Here is a 24531-nt window from a genome sequence, read left to right as displayed (position 1 = left end):
GTGTCTCCCTCTCTTTCTGACCCTCCCCTGCTCACGCTGTCTCTCTCTCTCTCTCTCAAAAATAAATAGAAAAACATTAAATTTTTTTTTAAAAAAAGAGTGAAACTCTGACTGAGGAATCTAGAATCTAGAATTTGTTTCCAATAAGGCTGCTACCTCCCTGGGAAATTTGGCTCAACGTTCTTTCCCCTCTTGCCGACCCTGAGCTTATTCACCCGTGAAGAATATCACCCACGAAAGAAACAAACAGTTTTTGCAAAATGTTGGCATGTGTGTGAGCAGTGCTGTGTGTGTGTGGGGGGAGGGAGGGGATCCTGTGGAGCCAAGCAATGGATCTGGGTTCTGGTCCTGCCTCTGCCACCTACTCTCCTGTGTGTGACACTGACACATGGCCTCCACTCTTTGAGCCTCAGTCTCCCTGGTTGTTCCAGATGATCTCTGGGGTTTCCTCTCACTGTTGCAACCTGTGGGCTCTTGGTCATTGGTTTGTCTGGGTTCGGTCCACTTACAGCAACCTCTGTCACTGACATTTGTCACACTATGACATGGTGAAGCACTTAAATTAAGTTGAGGAATTGAGGAGTTGGGAAGGAGGGGAGATTAAGGGGTGCGAAACCTCCCAGTTTCTGAATTTGCTCACCTGGGACCTATGATCTAACAAGGATAAACTTCCTTCCATCCACTGCAGTCCAGCTGAGAGACCTGTATGCCTTTGTGGGAGGAGCACGGAGGTGAACTTGGGCATTGGCTAAAACTTCTGACCCTGACTCTACCACTAACCCACTGGGTCACCACGACTGGGTTTCCTCAAATGTAGGAATGTCTACTTTGTAGAACTGGGAATTGGAACGATTCGTGAAATAAAAATGGAACATATATACGTATTGTAGCCAGCGTTGGGCACATGGAAGGTGCTCTTGTCTTGTTAGAGAAGAGGGAGGGAGGAGGAGGACCCTGGTCAGCAGGGGTGCCTTCTCCCTGTCCTTTGGAGCTTTTCAGTTACTCCTGGTGTCTATTCTGGGTGCCTGTGGTTGAGTTGTGAGACCACATTTCCTATGCTAGCTGCTGCTCAGCTCCCTGAGGAGGAAGGACAGAGTGGAGGTGCCCAAAAGACCTGTTCTGTGAAGGAGCGCTCCTTTCCTCTGGGGGTGGGAAAGGGATGGAAAAGAGGGATCTCTTGGGCAGTGGCAGTGTCCCCTGGTGCCCCAGGGGAGCCTTGGCTGAGGAGCTCCAGGAGGCTGGGGAAGGCGGTATGTCACCCGCCCAGCGAGTAGGGAGGGGGAGGGGACGCCAGGACTGTGGCGACAGCGACAGCGACAGTGACAGTGACAGCGGAGGTCAGCAGGGGAGGAGGAGGGTCCGTCTCCGTCTGTCTGGAGGAGAGGGCGGTGAGGACAGACTGCAGGGGGGTAGAGGGAAGAAAACTTTTGAAGTGAGCACACACTCTAAGCCGGAGGGAGGGACCCCAGGGGAAGGGGGTGGGGACCGAAAGAGTAGGAAGAAGTGGGAGGAGGGAGGGCGACCGACACGGAGTCAAAAGTGGTAGGGAGAGCAACTGACAGACTGAGCCTGACCAGTGGGCGGCAGCGGAGGCGGCCAGGAGCCCGGGACCGGGGAGCCCGCGGAGATCCCAGGAGATCCCAGAGAGGAGGACGAGGAGAAGGTAAGGATGGACTTGCTTTCCAGAGACGAAGACCTGAAGTTCCAGGCTGCGGAGCAACAAGGCTCCTTCTCTGTCCCTGGGGGCTTATCCCAGACCCCTTGCTATTCCCTGCACCGCTGAGCTCAGGATAGATTGAGCGGAGGGCTGTGAAGCAGCAGAGAAGTCGCTCGCTTGATTTATAAGGAGCTCTAGAAGTGGGAGGGGAGTGCCCTTGCCGTGGCTCTACCTCTGGCGGACTTGGGGCTCCAGGGACACCTTCCAAGCCGCGCAGCGGTCCATCTCCAAGAACTTGGGTGAAGATGGAGTTGGCCCTTTAAAAACCAAAACCATCACTGTTTTTACGAGGCTTCCTCGAGGCTTGGAATCTTCTTTGAACCGCTTTCCCCAGCAGCATCTAGGGGGAGTGTTTTGATTTCCCCCGCCTAAGGCATGTCGGGTGGTTTAAAAATATTCCCTGCTTAGTTTCCTGTGGGTATCATGTCCCCACTGTGTGCTGGGAGCCCTCTGGCCTGCCATTCACTGTCACTGTCGGAGGAGCGGCTGGTGAGCACCCAGAGTGGAGGCAGGAAGAGGTGCCCAGCGAAGGTCCCCTTTCCTCCTGGGTGCAGGGCCCCTTGACCTCTCTTCTGAGCACGCCGTCAAAGATCCCCGATTTGGGGGTCGAGATACCCGGGTTCTGGTGCCCGAGTGGCTATGTGTCCTTGGGCCAGACACTTCCCCCTTTTGGGCCTCAGTTTCCTCAGCTAGAAAATGAAGGGGTCCAAAGTAGAAGGGTGCCTCTGGTTCCATTCAGCAGAAACATGGTACAAGGTTATGATTCCTTCTGCTCAAACACACCTAAGAATCTTGACAAAGGGAAGCCTTGCATGAGGGTTTTACAGCTTTCCTGTGCCCTGGCTCGGCTTTAACTTGATTCCTCCCTCCTAGTATCCCATCATAATGGAGGGGCTCCGGGTCTTTACTCCTCAGCGTCTCACAAGGCTCTGGCACACGGGGTCCGGCTGGCCGGAGAAAAGGCACGGCAGAGCGAGGAGAAAAGGACAGGGAGTCAGGAGACCCAGGAGACATCCAGCAAAACTGGGGAGGAGACAACAGCCGGCGGTGGAGGTGCAGCCCTCCGTTCTCCAGCTGGCGTGGGCTCACCACCGGGGACACGAACTCGTGTTTGTAGGCGGCCCAGCCTGACTTGCATTATCGGCGGCCCTCATCTTTTCCGCCCAATGTCCCCAGAGTCCCAGCCCAGCCCAAGAGCCTGATTCACTGCTCTCTAGGGACAGCTCTGCACTTCCCACCTTCCGGCAGGTTCCGCAGGGCCGCAGGGCTGTTTGGAGCCTGCTCCCCTGGCTCTTCCTCCTCGTCTTTTCCTCACTCAGCTGCTGCCAAGCAGCACGGAACAGAGAACACCAGGAGGCATGTTCCCGGCTTCCACACTGGTGCCCTCCGCCCACCTCTCACCCTCATCCACGAAGGTCGTAGAGCCATGGGAGTCACACAGTCACACTGCCCTGCTTTGCCACTGCCTTTGAACCCCACGCAAGTTCTCGCTGAGCCCCCGAAACTGGTTACCGTTCGTGTCTCTCAGCTGCCTCACTCCTGTCCCTTCTCCTTCCATTGGCCCAAAGTCCTGGGCCATTAGGACTGGAAGGTCTCTTGGATTTCCTATTACCTTCTTCGACTGAGAGGAAAAGGAAGCCTAGGAAAGGCAAGGGACCTACGAGGGGGACGCAGTGAGTCAGGCCATTTTGCTTGGGAGAATGTCCCACCTGCTCACTCAGACGTAGGCGCCTTCTAACTGTCTTCGGCTGAGTTTTCCGAGCCTCCGCTTCTCTCCAGGCCTCCCTGCTTCTTCCGTTGAAGCGCCTCTGGAGTCCTGTTTTCTGGCCGTGGTGCCCCCCTGCCCCTCGTCTTCTCTGCCGGCGGCTGCGGGCAGGGTGGTGTGCCATGGAAGGTTCTGGGCTCTGGCCACCAGCGGGGCTGCCACAGTGCAGGCTGGCCTCTTGGAGGCTGGCTGATCCCCCTGCAGCCAATGAATGCCGGGCCGGGTGTTGTCTGCCTGGATCCGTCAGGAGACTTGCAGTCCTTAGGGCCAGGGAGACCCAAGGCTCAGGCTCAGCCCCCTGTCTCAGGGAGGGCCACCCCAACCTGGGATTCTAGCAGCTCTCTGTGCCAACTGGCCCCAACGTGGGCTCAAGGGTTAAGCCGACCAAGGGGAAGAGATGCCCACTCTTCCAGGAAAGTTTCGGGCCTCCTAGGAAAGACACTGACTCCTTGTCTATAGTCCAGAGCTGCTGATTCTTGGAGAATGACAGCTTGATGCCACCTTGGGATTCACTCGTTTCTGGACATTAGCAAATCATGGGCAAAAACAAAATTCACTTTCAACAATCCACTCACCTTCATAAGGAAAGGGAGTCAGGGGGTCTCAGAATCAGAGGTATTGACATAGCACAGAGAGATCATAGAGTTTATCTAACTCAGAGTCGCTTTTGGAGTCACATTTGGGTTAGAATTTTGGCTGTGTGACCTAGGGCAGATTATTTAATGTCTCTGAGCCTCAGTTTCTTCGTCTGCCCAAGAGGTTAATAAATGCCTTCCTTTTTAGGTTTTATGAAGATTAAATAATGTACAGATTTCCCCTGCTATAAAAAGTTTGCTTTATGCCACTTCACTTTTACAGAAGACCTACATTATAGTATCTGTTTTCACTGATGGAAATCCAAAAGAGGATTTATTTTTTTAAGTTTATTTATTTATTTTGTGTGTGAGGGAGAGCAAGTGGGGGAGGGAGGGAGGGAGAGAGAGAGAGAGAGAGAGACAGAGAGAGAGAGAAAATGAATCCCAAGCAGACTCAGACTTAGCACTGTCAGCACAGAGCCTGATGCGGAGCTCAAACCCACGAACCCATCAGACCATGACCTGAGCCCAAATCAAGAGTTGGTTGCTTAACCAGCCCCCCAGGTGCCCCCCAAAAGAGGATTTATGGAATGGTCATTGCTTCTTTGCTTTACACCATTTTGGCTTACAAATGGTTTCATAAGGAACCCTCTACTTTTTTGGACAGTGGGGGAAATCTGTGTTCAATGAACAACAGAACAATAGGGTAGAATCCAGGTCACATGGTCCTCAGCCCGTTTCTTTGAACTACATCTCATTTAATGTAAAAGCCTTTCCACAGGGAAGGCTCACATCAATACGGAATTCTGAGGAAGTACTGCTTGGTTTTTATGACCACAGATTTTTTTCTGGAACTATTTCTGCTGACCTCTAAGCTGGGGGTCAGAAAGTCTAGCTTTGCCTTTTGGCTCTGCCACTAATCTGCCACACTATCGCAGTTGGTCAAGTCACAAACTCCTTGGATGTTCTAACTCAGAGCTAGAAGGGCCTTAGCAACCGTCCAGCTCACGGCTTTATACACGAGAAACCCGAGGCTCAGGGAGAGGACTTCTCATCTTGAGTCACAGAGAAACAGCTGTGACTGGAAAGAGGCTCTCTGTCAAGTCTCTTGTTCAGAGGTAACTTCCAGGGTCTTAATCTGACCTGGCATCTCCATGGTTCAGAACCTCAGAGGAGGGTAGATTTGGTTAGGAGTTGGGATGGCCCTTCCCCTCAAGTCACAGAATAGACAATCACCTATTTCTCTTCCAAGTAGAATGGGGCCAGCTTCAAACCCACCCTGTGGATGTGCCTTTGGATTGATTGGTGATCAGATTCAAAAGCTTCTCAGAAGGCAGGAATTACATGAAACACACATTTTGTAACATGAACTCATATGGAGTCCATCTCCAGACCCAAAGGCTTGACTTAAGAGAAAAGTCTGGAGCAGGCTGGACCAATTTCAAGAACAAGAGGGACCTGATCTGAGGGGGCCCTGTACCTCCCTTCTTCTCCATGCTCGCCTCCAACGGTCTGCACGCCCATGAAATAATTAATTTACAGTGAAATGAACATCCTTCCCATTGCCCGTGTTTTCCTCAACTCTGACGATCCCCTTTCCCACCTGGTACACATGAGGGTCCTTGTGAATTGCTCTAACCAGCCTGCTGCACTGCCAAAGTCCAGGTCAGGTTGGCTAGTTGGGTCATGCCTGAGAGGAGTTCTTACTGGAAATATCAGAAAAGAAGACAAGGATCTAACCTTCCTGAGGGTCTACTGTGTGCCAGGTACTGTTCTGGGTGCCTCCACACATCCTCGTGTCATTTAATCCCCAAGAGGAAACAGTCTCTTCTTTCAGATGAGGAGGAAACCGAGAGGCTGAGTGGCTCACCTAAGGGCACACAGCTAGAGAGCGGAGGCTGGGTTCGAAGCCCACTCTTTCGCAGGGAACATGAGGCCCACAACCTATTTTTGTTTCCGCCGTTCTTGTTATGATTTGACATCAATGGAGCACCAGAGTCTGCTGTTTGGCCGGTCGAAAACCCAGCAGTAGACACGGCTGCAGCCAAGAGCACTTAGTGGCTAAAAAAGGAAATAACTTTCTATATGTGAATTCCGGCCAAATGGTGGCAGAGGCTGAGGAGTCTGGGAATCCTGACCACTGTGGGCCGAGGGCTTCGATGGAATCTTTCATTCTAGGAACAGCATATGCAAGGGCTGGCCAGCCAGGAAGCCAGAGGCTAATAGGAAAAACCCCGAGCCTCTTCTGGGAAAGTGGGAAAAGCCCTGCTCGAGGAGTTACGAGACTAGAGAGAGTTCTGGTCACAGGTCTGTCACCAGCTGTCAGTGATAGGGCCTCTTTGATTTGCTTTCCCTTTGACAGACACAGAGGGAGGGTAGACTCTGAGTCAGGCAGACCGGCTGCAAGTCTCTTATGCAGCATATGCTACTGGCGTGACTTTGTACAAGTCGTGTGACTTCAGAGCCTCAGTTTTCTCAGCTGTAAGATGGGATCATAACTACTTTCCTACCAGAGTTAAGAGAAGGTCTAAAAATATAGCTGTAAAATGCTTCACACATGGAAAACACTCAACTCCATGGTACCTGTTATCACTATTCTTAACTTTCCTGGAAGCTAGTCTTCAGCTGTATAAAATAAGGGATTGGTTTTGATGGATGTCTAGATTCCTTTCCACTCTACTATACTATATGAATCTATGACATGATGGTAGAAATTTAAAGAACTGTAAGCATCCCATAAATTTAATTTTTATTAATACCTGCATAGGTTTTAATCAACCTTTTGGGGGTAATTAATCAGGACCTCCAATATTTCAGTGTAATTGAATACCTCCATTTTCCATGACCTCCCATCCACCTCCTGTAAACATTTCTTCTAACAACTTAAGAAAAAAACTACGTATCCCAGCATAATTCTCCTTCCCCACTTTCCCTGCTCCCTTCCACCTCCTTGGCTTTGAAACAACTGTCTGCCACTAGAGTGTTTCTGAGTGACCCATTCTGTCCTTGTTAGATTAAAACAATGAGATGGAAATTATCTGCCATTGGCTGGAGTCGAAGGAAAATTAAAGTGACACTTCATCTCCTCCATCTGTCTCCTTCTTCTCTCTCATCTCTGTCTCTCTCCCTCCTCTTTAGTGATCAAACTTCAGGGGTGTAAGCCCCCATTGGACTTCTGAGAGAGTTGCCCATACTGCCCAGCTCAATAGCTGTAGCTGTATTACCTACATGGTTGGTTCCCTGGAGGTTGAAGAGGCTCCCCCAAACCTAAGTCAGGAAAAGAGTGGAAATTCTAACTGGGAGAATTATCCCTAAGCACTTAGAACTCAAGTCCCAATTCTAACAGTCACTTTGAAAACTTCCTTGCAGCACTCACCTTACGTGAAAGTGGACAGCCTCTGACTGGGAAGGATCTTTGAAGGAACTTGAGGTGATTTAGATAGAATCCAGCACGATTGTTAAGACAGGCAGGGGTGCTGCTGTGAGACAAGGCGAGAGCTGGGTTTGGTGTTTAGCGACCTTGCTCAATCAACCTCCCCAAGCCCAGATGAAGGGGATGGGGATAATCCCTACTTGCTCAAGTTGTTGGGACAATCAAATGAGAAAATATATATCAAGAAACTTGCAAAATATCTGGCACACAGAAGGGTCTCAACACTTAATGTTGTTATTATCATCATCACCTAGATTGAAAAGTTCTTCTTGTGTCACTTTTGGTAAACCAGAAAATGGAGCAGAGACTCCCCGAGGGTAATAAAGATTGCTGAAGCAGCTGAAGATCTAATGCGATCCTCCCTGTATCTCTGCATTTTAGTGAGAAACTATTGGGGGCGGGGAGGGGGAAACACAAAGACATGCATTAATGAATAAGGTACTTAAGAGTCTTGAGATGACGGTTACGCTTGGTGCTTTCCTTTATAAAGCCACCTTTGATGTCGGCATAGTACAGGAGTTCAAGAAACACTTTCCGAACTGAGCTGCACTGATGTGGTAGTATGTCCAAGGATCCTTTAAGTGAGGCCCTTTGGGTCCTTTTACAATAGAATTCTCTTAATTGGGAAGCCTCCTCTGTGCCACATTCCACTGTTTGGTGAGTGGAATTACAGCATGGGCCAGAGTGCTATTATTATTACCACGAATAACAACCTTTATTGAGAACCACAGATCTGTCAGATAATGCCCCGAACATGTGTCTTGTCCAGAATTAGACTCAGACTCTGAGGAGTGGTCTTATAATCTAATTTTGACAGACTTGGGTGACCTCCCCAGTGATCTGTGGGGAGAAAGTGGAGAAGAAATAGTCCGTGGTGAGCAGATATGTCTCTGCTCTAGACACATCCAGCCCTGCTCTCAGCTAAGCAGAGGGCTCCGTCACCGACAGAAGGAAGGCTCAGTGGCTGCTGTCTCCCTGGTGTTCTGGTCACCACAGTCATTATGGAGGTGCCCCACGGTCACCCTCCCAGGGAGTCCCTCTTCTGGCATTAGGTGTTTTGAGTGAGCTGAATGCTGTAATTCATTCACTGTTGTTGATTTTTAAAAGTACACGAATTAACCTACCAGGTACAAGACACAGTGTTAAGCACTAAGAGGGAAGAGTGTGTAGGGGGATTGGAGGGGGGCGACACAAGGATGAACAGATATGGGCCTTGTCTTCAAGGACCTCAGGGTTGAGTTGGAAAGATAACACACAGCCAGTAGAGCAAATAATTCTCATTATGTGTTTGAAACCCCAGTGGATTTACAGTTCAGTCTGAAGCCCAGCTTCTGACTTGGGTTGGGGATGGCGGCACAGAAATGAGAAGGCTGTGACGTGTGGCTCCACAGGACAGAATTAGAATCAACAGAAGGAAGAGAATTTTCAAGGGATCCCCATGGTGGCTTCTTGCAATTCTCTCTTGAAATATGCTTTCTGGAGCAGAAGAGAGGGTGCTGTTTCAGCAGGGTGCTGGGTGGCATCTGCTACCTGAAGCCTACCTAGTTTATGCTATAGCCACTACTAAAGGACAGCAGGGTGATTATTGATTGTGCCATGCCTTATGTCCCCACCTCATTTGAGGGCTGTGTTCCATTAGGGTCTACCCACAGGAGCAAGCCATGTGTGAAAAACAGGTCTATCATAGGGGTTGAGGACTACTCCAAACTCCTGGGCATGGTCTCCAAAGCCCTCCATTATCTGCCCCGACCTATTCTTCAGACTCTGCCTCCCTGCTCTACTTCTTGTCCTCTAAAACCACACTGGTTTTCACTTGGTAGATTTGTTCATGTGGTGGCCTTTGTCTGGAATGCCTCCACCTCTCCTGTACCCTCCCTTCCTCCCAACTCCTCACCTCTACAAATGTCACCTCCACCTAACTCCTACTCAAGGGTTCCCTCTTCTGGGAAGCCCAGTGTATTTGCATGTTTGGTTGTGTTTGTATCCATCACCAGTGAGTTCCCGCAACATAGAGTCTTACTTATCTTTGGGTCCCTAACTATTAGCACATAAGAGACATTCAGTAAATGTTTGTGAGGGTGAACTGAATTACTTTCCCATAATCCCCTCAGCACCCCACCCAGTGCTGGTCACATCAAGGGAGCATCATAAATATTTGCTCGTTTGCCTAAAAGCTGGCCCCCAGGACTTATCACTAAATGGTAGTCATGTCTCAAATAACTCACTGCACCAGGGTGAGAAGAAGATTTTGAAGTTCTGAAGGGGGAGACATAAGAATTGATAAGCTCTACCCTTGGAAGGAAGATGGAGGGAAATGTTCTGGTGTGCACCAGACTTGACCAGAAGCTCTATTGGTCTAGGTTCTATCTCCAGTCGTCTTCATTTCTTTGAGCAAGTCTCTTGCCTTCTGTGGATGTCTTCTTCTCTGCAAAACAGAGGCCATAGCCATCATCCCACAAAGTGGCTATGAGGATTCCCCTATAAAATTGAGTGTCTATATGTTCTGAAGGTATTCAGTTGTGAACAAAAACCAAATATGGTCCTGCCCTCTTGGAGTCAACATGAGAAGGTAGAAGAAGCACATCTTGACCTGCGTAAGATTTTATCTTTTCTTGCTGGACTTAGGAAGGAAGATTTGAGCCTCCTTAGGATCACTCTGTAATCTTACTTCTAGATCAAACATTTCTTTTTTCAATCATTAAGAAAGCATTGATTATGGGGGTGCCTGAGTGGCTCAGTTGATTAAGTGTCTGACTTCAGCTCAGGTCATGATCTCGTGGTTTGTGTGTTCAAGACTCACACTGGGCTCCTGCTATCAGTGTAGAGCCAGCTTTGGATCTTCTGTACCCCTCTCTCTGCTCCTCCCCCTCTCAAAAAACAACAAAACCAAACCAAACACGAAAAACAAACAAAAAAACAAACAAGAAAGCATCTATTATTTACCTAGAGTGAGAACCTAATGCAATAAGAACACAAAGTAGAAGACAGGGCTTTTGGCTTTGAGAAGTCTGTTACCCATCTGAAGGGAAAAGCTATTAAATCTTGCCTGATGTTATTAGTTCAACAGACATCATTGAGTGCCTAATAAGTGCCTGGTTTGGTGTCTCTTAGATTTTATTTTCAGTACCCACAACAGTGGTAGGCACATAGCTGGGACTCAAAAAAGTACTTGTGGGTTGGCTGATAGAAGGAAATTTTTGGAAAATCAGTATAAGGCAGTATATAAGTAAGAATGTACCCTATAGGCTGAACAGTAATTTATTTTTTAATAGTTTATTGTCAAGTTGGTTTCCATATAACACCCGTTGCTCATCCCCACAAGTGCCCTCCTCCATGCCCATCATCCCCCTTCCCCTCTCCCCCACACCCCATCTGCCCTCAGTTTGTTCTCAGCATTCAAGAATCTCTCACGGTTTGCCTCCTTCCCTCTCCCCCACTATTTTCCCCCTTCTTCTCCCCCATGGTCCTCCGTTAAGTTCCTCCTAATCCTCCTATATGTGCAAACATATGGTAGCTGTCCTTCTCTGCCTGACTTATTTCTCTCAGCATTACACCCTCAAGTTCCATCCATGTTGCTACACATGGCCAGATTTCATTCTTTCTCATTGCCATGTAGTATTCCACTGTATAGATAAACCACATCTTCTTGATCCATTCGTCCGTTGATGGACACTTAGGCTATTGTTGAGAGTGCTGCTATGAACATTAGGGTACGTATGCCCCTATGTATAGGCTGAATAGTAATTTAGAGTCTTTGAAGTTCAGGAGACATCAAAGAGGGCTGAGATCAATTTGAGGAAAGACTTCTCCATTTCGACCTAGATCTGTGGGGTCAGAGGAAAAGGTCCTGGCTATGAGATCTGTGGGGCCAGATTGCTCTCAGTTGGTTTTCTTTGAAAACACTGGCTGTGTAGGAATGCAATGATGCCAACGCTGGACTGGAAATGTAGGTACCTGAATTGTATCTGGAGCCATGTAATACACAACCTCGGGGAATAAAATGATTCCTGCTCACTATACACAAAAGCCTTCCTTTGGCCCTCTCCTTCTTATCTAAGCACCATGTCACTATTACCAAGCAAGTTCCCTGGTGACTCTTCCAAATGTTTGCTTTGTCCCAGGATATGATGCAGAAAGAGGATGTTGAAGGTTCTGGAGTGAAGACTACAGAGTTGGGATGTTCTCATCTGGGATCTAGGGACAATCTCTTTTGCCTTGGGGATTTCAGTTTATCAGTTGCAAAGACCTTAGATTTCAATCATCCAGGGTTCCTTGGAGGGCTCTGACCTAACGAGGGTCTCCTCAACTCCCTAAGCCAGGGTCAACTCCCCCCATGTATTCCCATAGCGCACTATACTTCCTTAATGTTAACACACATCATGCTTTATTGAAATTACGTATTTGATCCTTCCCCTATAAAGGCAGTTAAGTTCAGTAAAAGCAGGGAATCCTTGTTTGTCTTTTGAACTGCTATGTCTTAAGTGCCTTGTATGATACCTGGTAACCACTCTTATTAAGTGGATGAATGAAAGGGAAGGACTTTGTAGGTAGAGAAGAAAGGAGGAGCTCAAAGAGATGTAAGAAGGTGTGGGCCACGTATACTCCCCACTTGTGTGTGGGGAGTTGTACAGCATAAGTATTGGGTATGTGAGTGGAATGGGAAAAAAGATAGGGTGTAGCTGTGCTGTAGAGGATCTCAAGTTCAAGTTAAAGAGTCTGAACTTTATAAGCAGTTGGAAGCCAGTGAGCAGTGAAGTATATTATTACCTTTGTGTTTGATAGAAATTATTCATGGCATGGCCAGCTTCCTTTGCCCCTCCTAACACATTTCCTGCCAAGAAACAGATAATAATCTACAAAGCACTTTACATGCTATACACCCAGTAAGCTCAATGAGTATCTAATCTACATATTTCTTTGGCTGAGGCTGTGGGGGACCCAAAGGGACCCAGTCAGTGTGGCTGGGAAACTGACTTTCATATTATAAACTGAGCAGCTGTTACCTGATGGCAATTTTAAGTTTCTCTGCCCTCGCCTAGGTCACCCAGGAAGTCACAGATGAGAAGTCCTTCACCTATTTGGTGCCTCCAGGGCACATGGGGTCTCGTTCCTGCCCCATGAGGCAGCCTAACTGATGTAACTGTCTCTCTCCTATTCCACGATGCTTCACTTTGTGTCTGCGCTTTCTTCCAGGTGGGATCCCTTGCACCACAAGTGAGGGGGTCTGCAGTCGAGCCTCTTGGCAGACCAGACCAAAGCTTCACATTCTTTGCCTGGAACTATTTTTAGATCTTCTAGAGGGACATGCAAGGAATGAGCGACACAAAAGATCAAGAGAAAAGCCTTCAGGGACTGAGGGCAGTTGGAAAACTTACCCCAAATTTTGGAAGATGACGTTTGTTTCTATTTTTCTTTTTGTGTCATTTTTATTTCCATTTCTGTTTCCCTTTCACTTTCTCCCCTCTGCTCTCCCATCTGTTTCTCTCTTCTTTGTAATGCAAATCTCTACTTTCTTTCTCTCTCTTTTTCCTCCATTCTTGTCCTTTCCTACCGCTTCCCTTGCTAGTAAAGTCTGCCTTTTATTCTTTAGTTGTTATATGGGAAGTACTGTGCTAAGTGCTTTTTATACTTCACCTCAAAACACTCTATGAGATAAATAACAGTATCCTCATTTTGCCGATGGGAAATTGAGATACAGATCCAGTAGCTTCTTTAAGCTCAGTGATATTCAGGCGTTTGAACTGACCACTTAGCTAACTCCCAAACTGTCTTAACCACTACATGGTCTCTCCTTTTCCATTCCCAGCTCCCTCTTGTCCTTTCCCTCTTTATGCTCCTCTCTCCCCTTCTCTCCTTCCCCACGTCTCCCTCCTCTCTCTCAGACACTCAGCACATCCTGGTCCCTGCACATGTGTGGATGACTCTGAAGGTGTTGAACACCATGCACGTGCCTAGAAGAGATGACAGATCATTCAGACTCTTATCTAATCAGCCATTTTCCTTCTGAGCAAACGCTCCACAATTTTCCACATTTGGAGGCTAAGGGAGGGAGGACAGATGTCTGATCACAAGTCAGAGGAAAGGTCTCAAGAGCTGGGTGGGTCTTTGATATGGAGGGGAACAGAGATAAAGCCCTTTCCACTCATGTGTGGACTCTCGGGGTTGGGGAGCAGAGGCCTGGGAGAATACAGGGCCAGGAGGCTGATCTCTGTCAAGGAGACTCCAACTCAGGAGTCAACGGAGACTACATCATGAAATACGGCATCCTACCCTGTCCTTCCTCGTACACATAAAGAATGTTCAGATAGGAACTAGGGGCACATTGGCACATTGGCACTAAAGCTGTGAAGGTCAAGGTCTGATCTTGACAATCTCTAAGATCCCACTAGATTCTGAGGTTCTATCATTCTAAAAAGGGAATATTTATGTTCAGTTCTCTCCTTTTTTTTCTTTTTCATTATCATTTTTTGTCACTCTGTTGATTAGGATTCTTTAGAGGCTTAAGCCATAAGGACATTTATTACTCATCAAGTAAAAATTCTGGAGGTAGGAGATTCAAGAGCTGATCTGGGCGCTTTGGGATATCAGTTGGCATTTCTGAGAATTTCTGGACAACTTCAGACATTGTGACTCACACAGCCCTGTGTACACACAGGAAGTAGTGGGGGGTGGGCGAGACCTCCATTTACTGGTGAATGGAAAAACAGTTTCTAGAGCATTCTCTCTACATTAGACTCTCCCCATACCTGGCTGACCAGATCTAACTGCAGTGGAGACTGAGAAGTGAAATCTGGCCTTTTCACCCTGCTAAAGGGACACAGGCAAGGATTAGGGAATTGGTTTGACCCTGAGTAGGGAGCACCAGATCTTGCCACCCCTCCCTCATTCACTCAACGAAGATTTACTAAGCACCCACTCCGGGCCAGGCTCTGGGCCAGGTGATGATGATACAGAGGAAAAGGCAATTTCTGTTATCAAGGAGCCCCTACTGGAAGAATGCAGAGGACCACAAAGCAAGATGGCAAGTGCTGGCAGGGAACAGAGTCCCCAGAGCTGCCACAGGAGCTGAAGAGGCTCAGCTTGAAGGATCAGAGAGGTTGGAGGGAGCCCTGACTGGGTTAAGTTTTACAGGCTTAATAGGATTCGGCTAGGGGTAAGGGGGCATGTAGGAGGTGGCTGGGAAGAGGGCATCTGGGAATCTTCTAGGACGTGGAACCGAAGGAACTCATGGGGAGAGACAGGAAATGAGGCTGAGGAAGCAGGCAAGGGCCTGATGAGAGAAGGTTTTGTTTGGGGCGTCATGGTTTGGGGCATTTATTCTGGATATGAGGATGAGCAGGTCTGGGCATGGGTACCTTCTGAACGCCGAAGGGTGAGCCGAGCTATACGGCTGGACTGCACTGAGGCATAGGAGGTAGGCATGGACCCGAGCACGCACTGCAGTGCCTTTCGCTGGCGTGACCCAACACGTTTTTGTCTGCCACCTCCCCGTACAGCTGGGCACACTGCAGAGTTCTGAAGGCTAGAGAACGCGTTCGGAGGGGCTAGACTTACCACCCCCACAGCTGCTCCTTCCGCGTCACCCCAGTCTGCCTTCTGGAGCCAAAATAATTGTTTTTCACCCGACGCCCGTTCAAACATACGGAACATTTGAGTTATGATCCTCAACATATCACATACCTCAACTCATTTAACCCTCAGAACACTGATGTAGCTACATTCCATCCCCATTTTACAGACAGGGAAGCAGACTCAGTGAGGCAAATGGCCAGACTCGTGATGGCAGAGACCAGTCCAGTGTGTGCTCTGCTTCACCAGCGTTTCTGCAGGCGTGGCCCCGGGACTGCCGGGCTCAGAATAACCCGGGCTGCCCGGGGCAAATCCCGATTCCAGGGGCCACCCCAGACCTCCTGAAGTAGACTCTCTGGAGGTAACAGCACAGAATCCACACTGTAACACACTCCTCAGTTGATTTCCAGATCCATGAAAGGGTGGGAATCACACTTGAATCTTGCTAACACAACCATGTTTAATCTTCTCTTTCCTTTTATTTTTGCGGGTCTGGGGAAAAAAAAAAAAAGAGAGAGAGAGCTTTTTAGGTGAATTTGACTCCCGAGTTACCCTTTCTTAAAAAGCATTTTGGTGCAGATTGATGGCATCCCAGAGCATGACTGGACCCTCCAGACTTTGCAAGCATCCCTCTCTTTTTCTCGTTTTCTGCCCCATTTGCAGAAGTCTTGGCTGCTGTCTCCCGCTGAGCCAGGATGGGCGACTGGAGCTTCCTGGGAGAGTTCCTGGAGGAGGTACACAAGCACTCCACGGTGATCGGCAAAGTCTGGCTCACCGTCCTCTTCATATTCCGCATGCTGGTGCTGGGTGCGGCCGCCGAGTCGTCCTGGGGGGACGAGCAGGCAGACTTCCAGTGCGATACCATTCAGCCGGGCTGCGAGAACGTGTGCTACGACCAGGCCTTCCCCATCTCCCACATCCGCTACTGGGTGCTGCAGATCATCTTCGTGTCCACGCCGTCGCTGGTGTACATGGGCCACGCCATGCACACCGTGCGCATGCAGGAGAAGCGGAAGCTGCGGGAGGCCGAGAGGGCCAAAGAGGTCCGGGGTGCTGGCTCTTACCAGTACCCCGTGGCCGAGAAGGCAGAGCTGTCCTGCTGGGAAGAGGGGAATGGAAGGATTGTCCTCCAGGGCACTCTGCTCAACACCTACGTCTGCAGCATTCTGATCCGCACTACCATGGAGGTGGCCTTCATCGTGGGCCAGTACCTCCTCTACGGGATCTTCCTGGACACCCTGCACGTCTGCCGCAGGAGTCCCTGCCCCCACCCCGTCAACTGTTACGTCTCCCGGCCCACAGAGAAGAACGTCTTCATCGTCTTTATGCTGGCAGTGGGCGCGCTGTCCCTCCTCCTCAGCCTGGCTGAGCTCTACCACCTGGGCTGGAAGAAGATCAGACAGCGCTTTGCCAAGTCTCGGCAGGGCACAGCTGAGTGTCAGCTCCCGGACCCCATGGCCGGCATAGTCCAGAACTGCACACCACCCCCTGACTTCAATCAGTGCCTGGAGAATGGCCCCGAGGGCAAATTCTTCAATCCCTTCAGCAACAAGATGGCTTCCCAGCAGAACACAGACAACCTGGCCACCGAGCAAGTGCAAGGCCAGGAGCAGATTCCTGGGGAGGGTTTCATTCACATCCGTTACACCCAGAAGCCTGAGGTGCCCAATGGAGCCTCTCCGGGTCACCGCATCCCCCATGGCTACCAGAGCGACAAGCGCCGTCTCAGCAAGGCCAGCAGCAAGGCCAGGTCAGATGACCTATCAGTGTGACCCTCTAGCGTGGGAGGACCAGGACCAGGTGGGAGCAAAAGAGGCTCAGAGAGGGAAGATGTGTCCCTACCGACCCCATCCCTCATTCTCATTCCGGCTCTGCTCCTTTCGGGCTCTGGGTCTCAATGCCACTGTTCACTTATTCCAGAAGGTAGGACCAGGGCTCTGCAAGTGCAGGCAGAGACATGGCTTCCCACCCATGCCACTGCCCCTTCCCCATCCTCTACCCAGTGTACCTAGAAGACTTTCAGATTCTTTAGTCAATAGGGTAGAGGAATAAAAGAGAACTGTGGCAAATCTGGCCTGGGAGGGAGAGCCAGAAGGTTAGAATGGCTCACCACATACCAGATGGGTTCTCCAAGTTTCTATGGCTTCCTTGTCCTGATCACCCTTCTTCCTGCAAGAAAGAGCCCAACGTTCCCAGCCAATAAAGAGCATGAATGAAGGACCTTACATTAGATGTGCTCTTGAATCTGTTGTCTCCGTGGGTCAAACCTTGGAGTGACAATGAAGTGGCCTTGGGCTGCCCTTGGCTGCCCTCCCTCTACCCAGTCTTACTTAAAAAGAGGCCCTTGGAACTTGACCAGCAGCCTCAACTTTACAAGTTGTAAAGCTTTGGTATGTACCTATGGCAAATGTCCCACCTTGGTGATGCTGCAACCTTTACTTCTGCCAGGGTGACAACTAACTAGCCGATGGGGGTGCACGCTCCCCTAGGGAGCGACTGTGTACACAGGCTCCACCGGAATTCCTGCCACCACCTGTCATCCTGCGGCTCTTTTACAGCTCAACCGGATGATAGAAACCATCCCATCCCGCCCTTCCTTGGCTGTTCACTCAGTGCTCCCCTAAAGACCTTATTGACCAGAATGCCCAAGAAGCCGTCGTCCTCTCTCAGATCCTGACCAGATCACCAGCCACGAAGGCCAGTGGAATTTCCCTAGGTCTTATTAAAACAAAGAGGGCATTGTGCTTCTCAGATTCCCCTTGGGGAAAAATAATTCTGCTGTGAAGATAAAAATTTAAAAAAAGAGAGAAGAACATACTGGAAAACTATTTTTCCCTCCTATTTATTTCCCTTGCTGACTGCCAGCCTAGAGTGCCAAGAGGAGGTGTGATGACAGCTATGGAGCCCCCAGATCTCTCTCTCCCTGGAGGGCTTAGCAGGGGCATAGAAGCCACAGGGGAATCTCCAGCTCTCTTGGCAGGGGCCTCGTTTAAGAGCACAGAGATTCCTGTGTCTCCCTGGTGCTCCTAAAGAGACTGCCAGAAAGCAGTGGGGACTGCAGACTGTGAAAAAGCCCTGCCTTCCTAGGGACTGGCCTGGTTTCTCTGTTCAGTCTATCCATAATGGGTGGTCGCCATTTTGGGTGAAGGTAAAGGATGCACAGAATTGGAAACTGAAACTTGTAGGGAGAGGATTACTCCTTAAAATGCACGTGTGTGTGTGTGTGCGCGCGCGTGCGCGCGCGCGCGCGCACACACTCCAAAAGGGCAGGGGAGGGGGAGGAGAGTCTGAAATAAGGAAAGGAAACCTTAGAGGAACCTGTATCTTCCTGTCCTCCCCTCCAAATGCCTAGCAGAGGGACTGAACCTCACTGTTTATTGGCCTCATTGGCCTAGGCAGATGAGAGTTCAGGGCACAGAAGGGTGAAAGTTCAGAGGTAGGATCAGCCTCTGCCCCACTCAACCATCTCCAGGCCCCTTTGCCTGTGGGCTATTGGTGGTAGAGAGAGGGATGAGGGTAGAGAGTTGGAGGGGACTGACCAGGGTGCCATTTAGGGAAGAAAGACTGACCATTGTAGGTCCCTAGAGAGGACACCTTTTTATCTATTGTCTGGCATTGGCATTCAGACTCTCCAAACCAAACCAAAAAGACTTTCCTTCCATCTCTACAATGGGTTTGTTTTGTAAAATGAGTGTTATTGGATTAGAAATCCTATGAGATTAGTCCTTGATGATGGGACTTTCAGGAATGAAATAGGAAATAATATGTGTAGTTTGTCTTAATAAAATTTGGCCCTGCCTCTATGTTGCCTTTGTGTCCCTTTCATGCCGTGACCACAAAGAAAGACGGCAGACTTGGTGCGGGAGGGAAGCCCTCGGACCCCACCCATCATCAGTCATCAGTGCAAACAGCTTTGGAGTCCAGCCTGCAAGGGTGAAAATCCCAGATGCTGATTTACAGCTAGGCTCCAGCAAGCTACTTAATCTCTGAGCCTTGGTTTCCTTGTTGGTAAATTGAGTCCTGTATTATCTACCTCACTGGGTTGTTAAATGAGAGACCATAAAGAGTTCAACAGAGTGCCTGGGAAAGAATAGTTTGTCACTAAATGGTAATCATTGATACTGTTGTCATTACTATCTTTACTGTTTTCATTATTGTGTTGAATTCATAGCACCTTAAAAGCTGGGATGTCAAGAGATGATTCCAGAACTTTCCCCATGGAGCTCACAATCTACCAATTAACTGAGGTGGTCCAATTAACTGAGGTCAAATCAACTCAGATTAATATAGAGGAAACAACTGGAATAAAATTAAATGGGAATTCACTTATTATCAACTCTAAGAACCACAGGCTCCGGGAAGCAAAATGCAGGGCAAAATGATGTGGAACAGGACACGTGGCCTGGGCCTCAAGAGGCTGAGGTTTTAGACAAGAGAAGGCCTCAAAGATGACTCTGTGAAATGGGTCTGGGTGTTCCTATTTTACAGACATAGAAACTGAGGTCCAGGAAATTTCTGTGATAGTGGGGTCTTCTCGCTGGCCTGTCTGATCAGGATCACATCTTTTTGGATAAGGAGAAATGCTTCTTGCTCCAAACAAAGGGTCAAGGGACCACCTAGCACTTGACCAACCCTCCGGGGTGCTATTTCCTAGAGGAAGAAACAAAGGCTGAGAAACACAAACAGACGTATTATCTTAATTCCCGGTCAGTGTTGCCCATCAGGACAGGAAAGCTCTTTTCAAGAGGCTTGCAAGGAGATCATAGAAGACATCTTAGGACAGCAGAGTTGAGACTCAGGGGGTACCTGGCATCTGTCCAAGAGCAAGATGCTCAGCCCAGAGGTGCCAGAGGAGTCTAAATGGAAAAAGCCTCTGAGATCCATTTTTTCCTCTTCGAAAAGAAGCAGTACATCTCATGGCTTTATAAACACAGCTATTAACATTTAACAGTTTATATTACACCCAGACTGCACAAGCCAAGGGACTTATTTTACAGCGAGTACAATATCAACCTCATGTGTCTGCTCTCATTTTCTCTTCCTCTCCCCTTTGAAGGTTCGTCACTGTGCTCGCTTTGGCAGCACATATACTAAAGGTTCGTCATTGAGGAGGGTAAGCTGGGTGTTGTAATACGGTGAACGTACTCTGGATTGGAGGCCCCTGCAGGCTCCTTTCCTAATTTCCTCCCTCCAGTGCCAGATAAGGTCAGAATTTCTACTACTAGTGTTTCATTACTATGGTTAAAGTATCTTAGTGCTTAAGTGCTAATAGCACTCTTAAGAAGAATCATAGTAGGAATGGATTTCAGATGTCTTCCTCCCAGCAAATTTTCCCAGAGAGAGAAAAACAGAAGAACAAGGGCAGCAGCCACCTGCCTGGTGTCTTGAAGGATTGCTTTCATGATGTGCAGATGAAGAAAATGATAAGGTTCAAGGGGGTGCAGAAAATAGGCTTCCCACTCCCCAATCCTCCATAGATCACCAGAAGGCCTTGTAGTCGGTCCATGGATTGAAGAATAAGCAGAATTTATAAATGATAGATATGTAAATAGAACAGGATCAATAGTTTCTCTTCTCATTAGTTACTTGATGGCCATCAGAAATGAGTATGATCTATAGTTGTTGTTTTTTTTAATTCTTCTTTCAACTGGAAAAGAGAAAAATTTTATTCAACAATATCTATTGAATACCTAGCTTGGGCTGGGCACTGTGTCAGGTTTGAGGAATGAAATTTTATAAAACATGTGAGTCCCATTTTTGGAGCTTCCATTCCGGTAGGGAAGACACCCTAACACAAGGAAACAAACAAAATAATCATGAATTGTGATAAGAGCCCAGGAGGAAACAGATCAGATGCTAACAAAGGTGGAGGAGGGATGTTCATCGGGATGGGCCAAAAATCCTTTCTGAGGAGGTAACAATGAGGCTGAGACCTGACAGCTGAAATGAGACCAGCCACTGATGAGTAGAAGAGCCCAAATTTCTTCCGGGAAACCCCCCGATACAACCGTCCCTGACTTCAGTCTGTGCCAACATTCTTGAAAGACACAGAATTCAAGCAGCATCTAAACAGTACCTAAAACACCACCACTTGGCAACAACTATTATGAAACATACTTTTTTTTTTTTTTTCAGTAAAAGCCTCAAAGGAGAGAAAAGTCTCTTTACTCAGAGAAGGGAAGTCTTAATTAAAAAAACTAAATAGCTTATGTCAACATTCTGAAAAGCCGTATTTGATGTTGCAACTATTATTTCCAGGATTGATTCTTATAACATGCCTGGAGCCATGTAAATTGGGCCCATTCGCCAGAGTCCAGGCTAGTGGGCAGAAGACTGTGTGCAAAGGGTCTGACAATGAGCCAGCAGGGTGCGCTCCAGAGGAGCCTTGGCATCAGAGGAATCAGAACAATGAGACATCAAGCACACGGAGAGGGGGACAGTGAGGAAGGAGGGAGAGCGCATCAGTACGGACGCCAGACCCTGGGAGTTGTGCAAGATGCCAGGCAGGCAGGCAGGCACCACCGGGGACATCGCTCAGGTGGCAGCAGGGTAGCCGCCCTGTCCTAGGGGCTGAGGTACTAGCAGACAGTGTATCAGGCCGGAGCCTTGAACAGAGTATAATGTGGTGCCCATTGAATTACAGTGAGGTGCTCCTAAGTAGTTATTGACGGTAACACACATGACTTGCTAAATGCCTTCAAAGTCATAAAGCTAAGGGCTAACCCATGGTGAGGCTTCCAGGCACCCCATCAAACATGGAGGTGGGTGGGGAGATGGGTTTTGGCGGGGTATCTGATACTGCTCCGAAATCACCCCGAGCCAGCACCTCTTCAACTACGGGAAGGCTAATGCAGCCATGGAAAGTCACGGCCAGGAGACAAGGCTGAAGTCCCCTCTGTCCCTTTAACCTTAAGCTGATTTTCCATGACTCTGACTCAAGGCCTTGTGGACGGGTCACAGTTACTTGTTAACAAGGGTTTCCTCCTGGGCTCCCGAGCCTGGCCAAACTCAATGCCTCGCAGGCAGCAGCTGCCCTTCAGACGGCAGCGGCAGCGGGCATTCAGGGTGGGGTGGAAAGCTGTCGTGGGCCTTCCTGAGACTTTTCTCTACGTGCACCGAAATATAACTTGGAGGGGTTTAAGCTTACAAATGTTTGAGGCATTTGACAACCAATGTAAAAACCTGTGTAGGGTGTCATGAGCTGGGTAAAAGTCCGTTTAAAAAAAAATCCCCAGGGGCCCCTGGGTGGCTCAGTTGGTTGAGTATCTGACTCTTGATTTCAGCTCGGGTCTTGATCTCATGATTTGTGGGTTCCAGCCCTGCATCAGGCTCCACACTGACAGTGCTTGGGATTCTCTCTCTTTCCCTCTCTCTGCCCCTCCCCTGCTTGCTCGCTCTCTCCCTCTCTCTCTCTCTCAAAATAAATAAACTTGAAGAAAAATAAAATAAAAAATGAAAAAAATCCCCAAGTTTGTTCACAAAACAAACTTGGAATTGTTAAGTGCTGTTTTCTAGGCCCTGTGCTAAGAGAGTTCCTGAATTATTTCATCCTTGTAATAATCCTATGAGGTTGTTTGGCCACGCCCACCCCCCCACCCCCCACCCCCTTCACAGATAAGGAAACAGAAAGATTCAGTAACCTACACAGCTAGCAGGAGGTAGAAGTGAGATTCAAACACTCACCTCTTTGTCTACTGCATGCTTCTCTTAAGTGCTTCTCATATATCCTTATGTAAAAAGGCAAGATACAAAATTGTACCCGCACCGTGATTACAGTGTGTAAAGAAGGTACTTAAAAGGACAAAGATCTGAAAGAAACAAACAGAAATGAAGGCAGCTGTGCCAATATGGTGGCTCTGTGGGAGTGCTTTAGTTCTCCTTATTTCTAAACTATTTTAGTGTTATCATGTTATTTTTTGCAATTAAAAAATTAAAATATATTTATATTTAACCTTTGGGCTAAATTTGGTGTTCCCTTGGGGTGAGTGCCAGGAGCCGCCTCTCTTCATTTCCGCAGTACTCATGCCTGGGAAAATCTGTCTTTATTTGGGCTCTGAGCGCCACCCTTAAATGGAATAAGGTTAGCAGAAGGCACCCACCCCAGGGTCAGGGCTGCCGACTGCGTGACAGCGGATGGGCTGCCAACTGCGTCTCTGGATATGGCCAAGCACTGGAGTGAGTCTGGGGGCTTGACTGGCACCCATGAGCTCTTGCGTCCCCTCGGTGCAGTGAGTGGTCCGGGCCATGGGCAGGCGCTGTTTGGGCGGCTTGGGAGCATAGCAGTAGGAGAGCCTGTAGGTGCTCAGACCTAGTAGGAGAGGAGAATGATGCCATATTCCAAGAGAGGAGCTGAGTGTGCTAGGCAAGAGGAAAATGGCAGTGCAGGTCTTCAGGGCAAGGCAAGGACCAGGGAGAAGGAAAAAGCAGGAAAAGTTTCCCAGAGTTGGTGCTGCTCAAAATGGCTGTGAAAGATGATCAAGACTGTCTGTTCCAAGAGCTACAAGGATCGGGGAGGGGAAGATGAGGCCAGGGGGTGGGAGGCGGCACACGTGGAGACTGGTTGAGAGCGCACCTTTCACTCTGTATGGTAGCAATAAGGAGCTACTGAGTTTCTTCGGGCATCTGGACAGTGGGGTGATCAGCACTGTACTTGAGGTTGGCTAGAGGGAGCAGCTTGTCAACGGGCTGTAGAGGGAAGCCCCTGGAGGCTGGGAGGCTCCCTTTTGAACCAGGGATGAAGTGAGAGAACACAGTCAGAGCCTCAAACTCTGGGTACTTGGGGAGTGGTTGGGTCGAAAGGGTGGGGATGGTGTTAGGAAAAGGAAGTCCGGGATAATGAAGGGGTTTCAGGTCTGTGTGATCATTGACTCATTTATTTCAACAAAATTCACTCCATTCATTTAGTTAACACAAATACAGTGTGGGCCTGCTCTGTGCCTCACGTAGTGCCAGGACCTGGGCACCCAGAGAGGAAATCTGTGGGAAGACAGTGATTATTATGCAGTAGAGGGGTAATGGGTATTTTACCCCTTCTCTGTATCATTTCAGATCCTCTCAGCCTCACCTGCCTCTTGTTCCCGGCTGTGGGTGTGGCCCAACTTCACACAGGTGCATCTGACCCCACCCCAGGTTTCCATTACGGACACAGTGGCAGAACTCTGCTCAGCACCTAGCCCAACAAATGAACAACCAAGAACTGTTGAGAAGTCCGTGCAATAAAGGGCAAACCTCTGACCAGGAGGGGGCAGAAGCCCTTCTTCCACCCCTACCCCCACCGTGCCAGTGGTTCCAAGACCTGGTTCTTGTTTTTTTTTGTTTTTTTGCTTTTTTTTGTTTTTTTAATGTTTTACGTTTATTTTTGAGAGGGGTGGGGAAGGGGCAGAGAGAGAGGGCTCTGTGCTGACAGCAGTGAGCAGATGCGGGGCTCAAACTCATGAACCATGAGCTTATGATGTGAGCTGAAGTTGGAAGC

The 24531-nt window shown here is 48.7% G+C and overlaps 1 protein-coding gene across 1 annotated transcript; it reads left to right on the top strand.

Annotated features, from left to right (window-relative positions):
• Positions 1-1515: 1515 nt before the first annotated feature.
• On the top strand, positions 1516-18862 carry GJA5 (gap junction protein alpha 5). The gene is made up of 2 exons (XM_039217889.1): positions 1516-1663; positions 15723-18862. Exon 2 carries the CDS (start codon positions 15755-15757, stop codon positions 16829-16831), a length of 1077 nt encoding a protein of 358 aa, XP_039073820.1. The 5' UTR covers positions 1516-1663; positions 15723-15754; the 3' UTR covers positions 16832-18862.
• Positions 18863-24531: the final 5669 nt, after the last annotated feature.

This window comes from Hyaena hyaena, unplaced genomic scaffold (assembly GCF_003009895.1).
Source record: "Hyaena hyaena isolate Hyena2069 unplaced genomic scaffold, ASM300989v1 scaffold_725, whole genome shotgun sequence".
Lineage (NCBI taxonomy): Eukaryota > Metazoa > Chordata > Mammalia > Carnivora > Hyaenidae > Hyaena > Hyaena hyaena.
This window is presented reverse-complemented; position numbering and strand designations above follow the sequence as displayed.

Bases quoted from the DNA above. Each gene is read 5' to 3' on its own strand.
- GJA5 (XM_039217889.1), top strand. From the start codon at position 15,755: ATGGGCGACTGGAGCTTCCTGGGAGAGTTCCTGGAGGAGGTACACAAG.